The 13105-nt window shown below is 39.7% G+C and overlaps 1 protein-coding gene across 1 annotated transcript in view; it reads right to left on the reverse strand.

The window, feature by feature from the left end:
• Window positions 1-13105, reverse strand: part of LOC106136564 (myotubularin-related protein 6) — a 63868-nt gene that overhangs the window by 23669 nt on the left and 27094 nt on the right. The window contains exons 2-7 of the mRNA XM_060950373.1: window positions 8878-8994; window positions 6573-6735; window positions 5906-6063; window positions 3326-3498; window positions 2099-2186; window positions 515-647 (exon numbers count right to left, since the gene is read on the reverse strand). Coding sequence (XP_060806356.1) covers window positions 515-647; window positions 2099-2186; window positions 3326-3498; window positions 5906-6063; window positions 6573-6735; window positions 8878-8994 — 832 coding nt within the window. The remainder of the gene's footprint in view (window positions 1-514; window positions 648-2098; window positions 2187-3325; window positions 3499-5905; window positions 6064-6572; window positions 6736-8877; window positions 8995-13105) is intronic.

The following is a 13105-nucleotide window of genomic DNA, read 5'->3' on the forward strand; positions in this document are numbered from 1 at the left end:
AAAAATATCTTGTTTGATTGTTTGTTTGTAATATCTTAATTGCATAGAAATTAACACAGTAACAAGAAAATAGTAAGTACATAGTTTATAAAAGAAACATATCAGTTGCAATGGCGGACATACATACCTACATACATATGTATGGTCACTCTGACTGATAAGCCACGCTCAGCTATTTGGCTTAGTGATAGAATTGAAATTCAAATAGTGACAGTTTGCTAGCCCATCGCCTAAAAAAAGAAATCCCAAGTTTGTAAGCCTATCCTTTAGTCGCCTTTTACGACATCCATGGGAGAGAGATGGAGTGGTCCTATTCTTTTTTCTATTAGTTCCGGGAACCACACGGCACCAAATAATATACTTATTTTCGGTGTGTTGGAATAAATAACTAAAAATTTAGTTTAGTACCACAGCATAAAGTACAGAAGAATCGTTAACAAACTGCACTGCACTATTTTCTTCAATAACGTCATCATACAATTGTCATCTTAGTGTTGATATCTTTTAAACTTACTCTCGACAAGTTTCTGCAAACTCTTCCTCATGACGTGTATATTTCCAATACCGCTGAATTGAAACTTGATATTTTCGTAAAATGCCTCATTCTCGTAACCTTTACCGGCGGCGCGGTTCACCATGGCGTTTATCTAAAAAAAAAAACAAATTAAAACATACACACATGTGTACATACATAAAAAATCCATGCGGTTCCCGGCACCAATAGAAAAAGAATAGTCCATCTCTTTCCCATGAATGTCGTAAAAGTCGACTAAAGGATAGGCTTATAAACTTGGGATTCTTCATTTAGGAGATGGGCTAGCAACCCGTCACTATTTGAATCTCAATTCTATCATCAAGCCAAAAAGCTGAACGTGGCCTAACAGTCTTTTGATAGTTGTTGTTGTTGGCTCTGTCTTCCCCGCAAGGGATATAGACGTGATTATACATACATACATACATACATACATAAAATCACGCCTCTTTCCCGGAGGGGTAGGCAGAGACTACCTCTTTCCACTTGCCACGATCTCTGCATACTTCTTTCTCTTCGTCCACATTCATAACTCTCTTCATACAAGCTCGGCGGTTTCGGGTACTTTTGACCTGACCCTTTACCAGGACGTCCTTAATTTGATCAAGATACGTTCGTCTAGGTCTTCCCACTCCGACCTTTCCCTCCACACTCTCCTTGTATATCTGCTTAGTCAACCTGCTTTCATTCATCCTCTCCACATGACCGAACCATCTTAACATACCCTTTTCTATTCCTGTAACTACATCTTCTTTCACATCACAACATTCCCTTATCACGCTGTTCCTTATCCTGTCACTCAATTTCACACCCATCATACTCCTTAACGCTCTCATTTCCACTGCATTTATTCTGCTTTCATGTTTCTTTTGCCATACCCAACTTTCACTCCCATACATTAATGTCGGGACCAACACGCCCCTGTGCACAGCCAGTCGAGCCTTTTTGGATAGTTTCTGACTGCTCATAAAGGCATGCAAAGCTCCATTCACCATGTTCCCCGCGTTCACTCTCCTTTCAATATCACTATCATACTTGCCATCTGATGTAAACTTTGATCCTAGATATACAAACTCTTTCACTTGCTCCACTTTTTCTCCTCCAATCAAAATATTACATGCTGTCATTTCTTTCTCCATTTCAAAAACCAGTGTTTTAGTTTTACTTACGTTCACTTTCATTCCTTTCTCTTTTAAAGCTTCATGCATACAGTTTACCATCTCCTGTAACTCCTCCGCTGATGACGCCAGTATAACCTGATCGTCGGCATAGAGCAGACATTTGACGAGTAACTCATTCATCCTTAATCCACTTTTAGACTCTTTCACATCTGTCAAACAGCTATCCATAAATAGGTTGAACAGCCACGGTGACGCAACACATCCTTGCCGTGATTATATTCTATATAAATATTTATATATTCTGTTTGTAATGAATAAACTCAAAAACCGCTCGGCTGATTAGGGTGACATTTGCCGTGTGTATAGACAAAACCTTAACGGGAACATTGTCAATATATATTTTTTTTAATTTCCAAATCATAGCATATTGTAATGTTGTATTTACCCTCGGCCTAGTATCCACGACATACATATAGCCGCAGTTGGGATTCGCTCGTCGTATCAGGTCCAACATCTGTTCATCCTCCATGCATCTGCAGAATATAATAGAATAATGATGGTTTTTCCTTGGTCAAAATGTACATCTATACTAATATTATAAAGCTGAAGAGTTTGTTTGTTGGTTTGTTTGTTTGAACGCGCTAATCTCAGGAAATTTTAAAAACTGATTGGGTGGTACATTCGTTTGAATACTAACCGATGCTCTTACGGTGAGGGAAAATATTGTGAGCAAACCAACACATTCAGGCAACTGGATATGTAACCATGGATCCAATATGGATTAGGTTTACCTGCAAAGGTTGCGGAGGTCAGATGGGAGTCGCTTCGTGTAAAAACCTGATTCACCCAATCTAGAATCCATTGTCAAAGGTATACCCCGGGCTCCTCTCCAGAGAGGTGAGGATGCAACCGGGACTAAAAGCCAGGAGGAAGTAGAAGGAGAAGTCACTCAGCGGCTGGCTATACCGAGCTATAGCCGCTTTATTGTAATAAGGTTATGGCAACGTCCCCTAGATCTGAAGCTGGCACTGCCTAGAAGTATCCTCGTTGTCATAAAGATCAGATAAAGAGTACTCCAAAACCGACGAGCTTGCATGAAGGAAGTTATGAGTGTGGATGAAGCGAAAGAAGTTTGCAAGTATCGTGGCAAGTGGAAAAATGTAGTCTCCGCCTACACCTCCAGTACAGAGAGGCTTGATTTTATGTATACACTAGCTGTGCCCGCGACTTCGTCCGCGTGGAATTGTTATTTTGGGTATCATTGAAACCCTCAAGGATGATAATTTTTCCCGTTTTTTTTCATATTTTCCATTATGTCTCCGGTCCTTATAGTTGCAGCGTGATATTATACACCTAGCCTTAAGCGTTCCTCGATAAATGGTCTATTCAACACAAAAAGAATTTTTCAATTCGAACCAGTAGTTCCTGAGATTAGCGCGCCAAACAAACAAACTCTTCAGCTTTATAATATTAGTATAAATATATCTTATTTTAATTTTATTTATTTGTGTACACAAAATTATATACAGGAGCATTTAACACAGTAATTCTAGTACAAAGGTGCTACTTATATCAAAAGAAATCTCTTCCAGTAGACCCATGAGAGGAGAGATGAATTTTGGAGCGGTATGGCGTGTATATCTTCTGTAGTCTACTTGACTCTTGTACTGACCTGGCGGAGAATCCACTCAGCGGCTGGCTGCACCGTGCTATAGCCGCTTTGTTGTGGTGAAGGTAAGCAAGCGCCGGCAGACGACCTCTGGATCTGAAGCTGGCACTGCCGAGGAGTATTGCTGTGGTCGCTTTGGCCGGCACGTATATCTCGCTGGGGTATGTGTCGCATAGCTAAAATAAGAATATAGTTTTACTTACAAAGTTAATTAGATTTATTCATAAAACAATACATATACACATTGCATTCGAATATAAATAAACTAGATTTACAATAGTTTAAATATATAAATAAATCCACTTTACAAAGGAAAAGGGTCACAGCTGGACTGCAAAAATTATCGTGGTATAAGCCTGCTTAGCGTCGTCGGCAAATTGTATGCTAAGGTATTGATTAATAGAGTCAGGAATGAAACTGATGACAAAATATGGGATGCTCAAGCGGGATTTCGAAAGGGAATGGGATGTACTGATCAGGTCTTTTCCTTGCGGTGCATAGCCGAAAAGTTTTTGGCCAAGAGTCAAAAAGTCTATTGCACATTCGTAGATCTGGAAAAGGCCTATGACAGAGTTGAGAGGAATGAATTGTGGTCAGCACTTTCTATGCATGGGGTGAGCAGTCTCTTAATACGAGCACTGAAATCCTTATATGAGGATTCGAGTGCTTGTGTCAGGATAAACGGAGCGCACACTGAGTGGTTTAAGATTGAGAAAGGCGTTAGGCAAGGATGTGTTGCGTCACCGTGGCTGTTCAACCTATTTATGGATAGCTGTTTGACAGATTTGAAAGAGTCTAAAAGTGGATTAAGGATGAATGAGTTACTCGTCAAATGTCTGCTCTATGCCGACGATCAGGTTATACTGGCGTCATCAGCGGAGGAGTTACAGGAGATGGTAAACTGTATGCATGAAGCTTTAAAAGAGAAAGGAATGAAAGTGAACGTAAGTAAAACTAAAACACTGGTTTTTGAAATGGAGAAAGAAATGACAGCATGTAATATTTTGATTGGAGGAGAAAAAGTGGAGCAAGTGAAAGAGTTTGTATATCTAGGATCAAAGTTTACATCAGATGGCAAGTATGATAGTGATATTGAAAGGAGAGTGAACGCGGGGAACATGGTGAATGGAGCTTTGCATGCCTTTATGAGCAGTCAGAAACTATCCAAAAAGGCTCGACTGGCTGTGCACAGGGGCGTGTTGGTCCCGACATTAATGTATGGGAGTGAAAGTTGGGTATGGCAAAAGAAGCATGAAAGCAGAATAAATGCAGTGGAAATGAGAGCGTTAAGGAGTATGATGGGTGTGAAATTGAGTGACAGGATAAGGAACAGCGTGATAAGGGAATGTTGTGATGTGAAAGAAGATGTAGTTACAGGAATAGAAAAGGGTATGTTAAGATGGTTCGGTCATGTGGAGAGGATGAATGAAAGCAGGTTGACTAAGCAGATATACAAGGAGAGTGTGGAGGGAAAGGTCGGAGTGGGAAGACCTAGACGAACGTATCTTGATCAAATTAAGGACGTCCTGGTAAAGGGTCAGGTCAAAAGTACCCGAAACCGCCGAGCTTGTATGAAGAGAGTTATGAATGTGGACGAAGCGAAAGAAGTATGCAGAGATCGTGGCAAGTGGAAAGAGGTAGTCTCTGCCTACCCCTCCGGGAAAGAGGCGTGATTTTATGTATGTATGTATGTATGTATATAAATAAAATTAAAATAAATCACATATAAACTTAAATTGCCGTGTGGTTCTTGGCACCAATACAAAAAAAGAATAGAACCACTCCATTTCTTTCCCATGGATGTCGTAAAAGGCGATTAAGGGATAGGCTCACAAACTTGGGATTCTTTTTTAGGCGATAGGCTAGCAACCTGTCTGCTGAACGTGGCCTAACAGTCTTTACAAAACTGTTGGCTCTGTCTACCCCGCAAGGGATATAGACATGACCATATGTATGTATGTATGTATAAATGTAAAAGAAAAATAAATTTGTTATAAGTTCATTATACATTAGAAATCAGTAATGTCTGTGACTAACGTTTGAAATAAAAAAAACACGTAAAATACCTACATATGGAAAACTAGCGACCCGAACTGGCTTCGTTCAAAATTGGAGGGGCGGTGCTAATTATGTATCCTCAAGAACGACTTCCTATGAAATTTTCAATAGAGGGTGCCCTCCGAATTGTTCTTTGAATGGGTTAGCAATGTCTTTCTGCTCATCTCTTCCTACTACAGTTAAAAGTACGGGGCCGCTCTGTTGTCTTCTTCCTTCTCCTGGCTATATTCCCGGTTGCATCCTCACCACTCTGGAGCGGAGCCCAGGATATGCCTTTGACCATGGATCCTGGATTGAGTGAGTCAGGTTTTTACCAGGCCGCTCTCTAGTATGGTAGCATAAGAGGTGTGCGCAGTTTTATCGCTAGAAGACTGATTTCCTCAATTCTATCGTTAAGCCAAATAGCTGAACGTGGCCATTCAGTCTTTTCAAGACTTTTGGCTCTGTCTACCCCGCAAGGGATATAGACGTGACCATATGTATGTATGTATGTAAGACTGATTCCCTAATCAAGGGATTCGGTACCTCATAATCCTTATTAGCAGTGCACAGCACCCAATGCTCGTTGGGAACATTCATCCTCTGGAACTCGGTCTGGATGTCGAAGAAGTTCCAACCTGCTGACTTAGGCAGGTCTTCGGGCGTGGACTTGTAGTGGAAGCAGTACAATTCGTCGATGTGAACTGTTGGTGGAAAGAAAATACACTCTTACAGTGAATGAGGACACCGTGAGGTCGTTGTTGAAGAAATGCTGCAGTGCAGTTTGTTACCGCTTCTTCTGCACTGACGCCTTGAAAGCGGTAGTGAACTTTGTTTTAAGTAATTTTATTTGACGTCAACTAATATTGTGAATTTACCGCCGAGCTTGCATGAAGAGAGTTATAAATGTGGATGAAGCGAAGGAAATATGCAGAGATCGTGGCAAGTGGAAAGAGGTAGTCTCTGCCTACCCCTCCGGGAAAGAGGCGTGATTTTATGTATGTATGTATGTAATATTGTGAAACCAAAAGGTATGACAATTATTAAGTGATATTTAAGGTGCCCCATAATAAAGAAGTTTTGAGCTTGAATTTGTAACCATGATCCACTTAGATTCCTCTGCAAAGGTTGCGGAGGTCATATTGAAACCACCACGAGTGGATCTCGGATCTCCTCTCCAGGATCCCTTGCAAACATTCGAAATCAGACTTACCTGGTTGACTGAGCCTCAGCAAGGTCTGATGCATCTCGTGACAGTCCCTCTCCCTAGGTATAACGAAGAAGACCGACTGGAATGTCTTGGTGCGCACGAGCAGAGGAGACCCGGTGGTCGTGATAGGCAGTCGCTCCACAGAGGATATGTGCATTAGGAGTATCTGGAAGCGAAAAATGCAGATTATTTTTTTAAGGTTTTTTTTCCATTTTTCCATTCAAACAACAAAAAGTTAATAAACGGAACGGCTTTTAATTCTACATGCATACATACATAGAATCACGTCCCTTGCGGGGTCGACAGAGCTAAAAGTCTTAAAAAAACTGATAGGCCGCCTTCAGCTGTTGGGCTTAATGATAAAACTGAGATTCAAATAGTGACAGGTTGCTAGCCCATGGCCTAAAAGAAAAATCCCAAGTTTATAAGCATATCCCTTAGTGGCCTTTTACGACATCCATGGGATCGAGATGGAGTAGGCCTATTCTTTTTTTATTGGTGCCGGGAACCACACGGCGCAATTAATTCTACATTTAGACGAATAACTCTGTCACTACAACAGACAATATTTAAGAATCCTACTAAATATTGTCTTTGAGTCTTGTGCCTATTTGGCTCTGACCCCGTAAGGGAAAGTATGTGTTCATTTCGTTTGCTGCCTTCTTTCTCCTGGCTTTAGTCTCGGTTGCATCCTCACCCCTCTGGAAAGGGGGCTCGTGATATACCTTTGACCATGGACCCTAGATTGGGTGAGTCAGGTTTTTACACGAAGAGACACCCATATGACCTCCGCAATCTTGGTAGGTAAACCTAGCCTGAATGTGCAGGTTTCCTCACGATGTTTTTCCACACCGTAAGAGCATCGGTTAGTATTCAAACTAATGTACATAATTTAGAAAAAAAGTCATTGGTACATGGCCGAGATGGGATTTCATTTCATACCTTTGGACTGTAACTAGTAGGAATTTCTTATATTAATATAAGGGAAAAGAGTAAAGAAGATAAGAATGAGTAAAAAAAAAAAATAATCTGGCGGGATCAGGTCACTATTTTTACGCTCACAAAACTTCAAAACTTCTTAAGGCACAAAAAAGTTGGTGAGTAAATTAAAAAAGTTGTTAGCGGTTGGCCGCGGGGTTCGTCTCTCGGTGTTAAAATCAAAACTCGAATAAAAGCTTGTCACAAAAATAATGGATATTTCAAAGGCAAAAATGGCAAAGGTTAATGATATTTTAAGATTGTGAAACAAAGAAGTTTATTCAAAGTATTTTAAGATTTTCCGGGTGGTTTCAAAACATTGTTCGTTGCGGCGTCTGTTGGGGAATGTTTTAAGAACCCTTGTCACTCACTCTTATCGGAATGTTTCTCAGTAAAGCTGACACAAACGATATGTAATATCATGTCGATATCCCTTGCGGGGTAGACAGAGCCAACAGTCTTGCAAAGACTGAATGGCCACGTTCAGCTATTTGGCTTAATGATAGAATTGAGATTCAAATAGTAATAGGTTGCTAGTCCATCGCCTAACAAAAATAATCCCAAGTTTGTAAGCCTATCCCTTACTCACCTTTTACGACATCCATGGGAAATAGATGGAGTGGTCCTATTCCTTTTTTTCGAATGAAGCCGGAAACCACACGGCACAAATACACATGATCTCATTTCATAATTTTGTAAGAGCTTTCTCAATTTATTCTATTGATTGAGCGATGAACCTTTTTGCAAGTGAAACTCCTAAATATAACAACGCCAATACGATTATGGTAATCCGAATCTTATAGCCATATTAACGACAGAATCGGTCTCTACTTAAAGGTATCAAATTATCGGAAAACGCTTAAAAATATACAGCCGACAGAATATATTTGGGACGAGATAATTTTTTACATTGTTGATGGCCATTCCATACCTACTACTCATAATATTAAGAGAAAAGATTTGCGTTTTTGTTTGTTAACGAATAAACTCAGAAACCATGTTGTTAGGTTGATAATAAACTTGGAATTCTTCTTTTAGGCGATGGGCTAGCAACAACGGGTAGTCACTTGAATATCAATACGTGTTTATATGTATGTACCTATGTAAAGTCAAAAACTGCTGAACCGAATATGACGAAATTTGGTACGGAGATAGGGTAGCAACATATAACTTATTATACATCCTACATCCAAGACCAAACAAGGTCAAACAGAAAAAGTTCGTTTCTCATCATACCCTGGCCGGGATTCGAACCCGGAACCTATTGCGTCACAGTCAAGCGCACTACCGCTGCGCCACAGAAGCAGTGTCAAAATAGGGGAAGACGTACCCATGTCTCCTTCCTCATCTCATGGTCGACGAATATGAGGTGTGTGGTCGCAAAGTACAACGTGCCCTTCGATGGGTTCCGAAGGTTATATTTGTCCAGCAACTGCACATTCTCCAACTGCAACAAACCAATTTATTTTATGATTATTAAAAACAAGGAGAGTGTGGAGGGAAAGGTCGGAGTGGGAAGACCTAGATGAACATATCTTGATAAAAATTAAGGACGTCCTGGTAAAGGGTCAGGTCAAAAGTACCCGAAACCGCCGAACTTGCATGAAGAGTTATGAATGTGGATGAAGCGAAGAAAGTACGCAGAGATCGTGGCAACTGGAAAGAGGTAGTCTCTGCGTACCCCTCCGGGAAAGAGGCGTGATTTTATGTACTACTCTGTCAAGAAAGTAGCAGGAAAAAGTCGGCTGGAGCCATATCTGGTGAATATGGTGGTTGCTCGATGGTATTTGTTGAGTGTTTGGTTAAAAATTCGTTCACAATGATGGCCTTGTGCGAAGGTGCATTATCATGGTGCAAAATCCAAGAATTTTCTTTCCACAAATCTGGCCTTTTTCGTCGGATTTGCTCTCTTAAACGCCGCATAACACTCAAATAATATTCCTTATTTACCGTTTGACCTTCCGGCAAGAATTCCGAGTGCACAACACCGCGATAGTCAAAGAAAACAGTCGACTTGAGACAGTAGACTTTGACTTTTGAACGACTTTGGCGTGGTTTTTTCGGTTTCGGTTCAGTTGGAAGGCGCCACTCCGAAGCTTGTTGACTAGTTTGCATGTCAAACTCGTAAACCCACGTCTCGTCACCAGTAACAATGCGTTTCATGAATGTTGGGTCGGAATTGACTTGTTCTAGCATGTCCTCAGCGACTCTCATGCGATTGAGTTTTTGAAAAAAATTCAGGTCTTTTGGGACTAGCCGAGCGGCAACATGTTTCATACCCAAATTATTAGTTAAAATGGTACGGATCGACTCGTGAGATACAGAAAGTTCGGTGGCTATCTCTCTCAAAGTTGAATGAGGATTTTCAGTCACTATTTCCTTCACTTTTGCGATGTTAACTTCAGTTGCAGACGTTGATGGCCTACCAGAGCGAGGCAAATCTTCCATCACATCTCGACCGCTTTTGAACGCTTTGTACCACTCATAAGCACGAGTTTTTGATAAAGTCGATTCACCGTAAGCCTTCTGTAACATTTTCAGTGACTCCGAACACGATATTCCATTGGCAATGCAAAATTTAAGACAAACTCTTTGTTCGATGTTTTTATCCATTATGAAATTAGCAATACACACTAGATATGATATAACTAAAAATAGCACTGTATTTAATGTAAACAACAGATGCAACTCAAACTCCGCGCCAAAATGGAAAACAGTTGTGCCAATCTAACAACAACAAAAAAAAACAAAAATTTGAATTTGGAACCATAAATAAATAATCCATTCCCGATACTTTTCTGACTGAATGTATATGTATGTATGTATTATTAAAAACATAATGGCGGTGACAATTTACGTTCTTAATAACGTCAGGGGCATCATAAGTTTATTAGTTTCTTAATAATCCCGTGTGAGTTAAACCTAACAAGACAAAAATAAGACTTGATCTAGCTATTTTTGCCGAAGCCATTACAACTTGCGGTCGTCCAAAGGAGATAATGAGAACTACAACGGCTTAATCTAAATGTTAACTGGGCTTCTGGGAGTCGTGTTACTTCCCCTTTCAACACAACCAGATTTTTGTAAAGAGGGAATCAAGTTGTTTTTCTAGATAGAGTGCGCATTGAAAGGTGTTACATACAATATAGTGGGAAGACAGAGCCAAGTCTCGAAGAATATAAATAAATATATACAGGACAAATTAGCAAAAAGCTGAACGTGGCCTGTCAGTCTTTTCGAGACTGTTGGCTCTGTCTACCCCGCAAGGGATATAGACGTGACTATATGTATGTATGTACAAATTACACACATTTATACAGAGTTAGTCTCGAAGTAAGTACGAAACTTGTGTTACGAGATACTATATTTTATAATAAATACTTATATAAATAAACATCCAAGACACACGGCAATCAGAAAGAGTTCGATTCTCATCATGCCCTGGCCAGGAATAGAAACCGGGACCTACTGTGTGATAGACCGGCCAAAAGAAGAAAATTTGATAGGTCTACTGTAAAGAACTTTATTTTTAGGCCCCCCCAGACCAGCACGGAAGCTTTTATTAAACTTATGAATTATTTATTTTTAAGATCTATTTAAGATATTATTTTGATCAAATTAAGGACGTCCTGGTAAAGGGTCAGGTCAAAAGTACCCGAAAATGCCGAGATTGCATGAAGAGAGTTATGAAAGTGGATGAAGCGAAGGAAATATGCAGAGATCGCAGCAAGTGGAAAGAGGTAGTCTCTGCCTACCCCTCCGGGAAAGTATATGTATGTATGTATTATTAAGATTTTTTTTTATTAGTTTAATAACGCAGAGTTCCCAAATGCGCGCTCTCGTGTCTTGGACGATTCATTACTCTATGACAGGGCCCTGCAGAATATGAATGTTTAGAAACTCTCCTAATTGGCTTTCTTGAGCTCTCGAGAAGGTTTTTTTTATTAAAGCTAATGAAGATTACGAGGGCATTTTTTGTCAAAAGGAGGATAAAACTCATTAATTTACAAAAGAAAATTGTTTAATCTACCTTTGGGTGTAATCGAAGCAATGATTAATTTTTTACGTAAAATTAAAAGGCAAAAGGCATTAATATCGCACTGAGGTCACGAAGCTAAATAAAGAGTATTGTTTATAGGCCGCCCGCGACTTCGTCCACGTGGAATCAATCCCGCGGGAACTATGGAATAAAAAGTAGCCTATATGTTATTTTGGGTCTTCAGCTACCTGCATACCTAATTTCATCGTAATCGGTTCAGTAGTTTTTACGTGAAAGAATAACAAACATCCATACTGACATCCTGACATACTCACAAACTTTCGCATTTATAATATTAGTAGGATTTCTCTCCATCTCTTTGCTTATCCGAAATGATAGAAAGATATGGTAAGACATAAATGATTTGACATCGTGATTGGGATTACTACCACAGTGTCACAGACACAGACTTAGACTTGAAATGCTTGGACTACCAAGTCAGTCTGGAAGCGTCGTCGGTCGAATCTGTAAGGTGCAAGGATAAAAAAACGTGTGGCGCAACAAAGCAAAGGCACAAGTTCGAATCCCACCTCGGCCATGTATCCGTATATGTCGGTTATCTTCTGAACCAATTTTGAAATTTTGCGTATACAAAACTGAGAGTCAGGAAAAGGAGAAAGGGTACTTTTCATCCCGGTAAAACAATAGTGCACGTGGGATTTGTGAAAAACATGTATTATTTTGTAATTGGCTATTTGTATTGTAAGTGACTATATTTCTTTATAATAAACTACACTGTTAAGTATCTACATAAATGGTGAAAACAGGACTGTCTGTCACCAGGCTGTATGTCATAAACCGTGATAGCTAGAAAGCTGAAATTTTCACAAATTAATATCCATGAAATATATATCTTCGATCACGCCTGTTGCCCGTGGGAGTAGGTTAACCTGTCAGTTGTAACAAAGTGTTAATTATTCCCTTGACTTAAACTTTGTGTAGTTGTTAGCGGGCGATGTCTGACTTATATACAAACTTTAATCTGTTGTTATACATATATAAACTTTAGTCTGTTGTTCAGCCAATGGGAGGCGTCCCTCTAGGGCACTATCAATTATCCTTATATATATAACTAGCTTAATCTGTGTAATTTGTCCCGTATATATTTATATTTTATATTTAGTGTGTGATTACACGGCGGCGCTGGCGGAGCCGCATGCGATAACTAATAACGTATCAATGCATTTAATATGTCAAAATTATAATTGTGTTCGTTAAAAAAGTATGTATACTTAAATAAAATCCTTTGTTCCACATAATGTTAGTAAAAGTATGTAAGACCTGATGTACATCACAAAAAGTAATAGAACCCACGTAGGTACTTCCAACTTTTATACACTGGAAAATCCCGACGCAAAATTTTCAGGGCTCCATTGTTGGGAACATTTGATATATAATTTCGAACAGAGTGGAACGAACAAGCTAAGGCTGCTCCCTTGTTCTGACACAGACAAATGTCGGGACTAGTTTGTGGTACAAGTCACATGTTACATACCATTCTAACTAATGTTATACATAC

The sequence above is a fragment of the Amyelois transitella genome, chromosome 21 (genome assembly GCF_032362555.1).
Source record: "Amyelois transitella isolate CPQ chromosome 21, ilAmyTran1.1, whole genome shotgun sequence".
NCBI classification, from domain to species: domain Eukaryota; kingdom Metazoa; phylum Arthropoda; class Insecta; order Lepidoptera; family Pyralidae; genus Amyelois; species Amyelois transitella.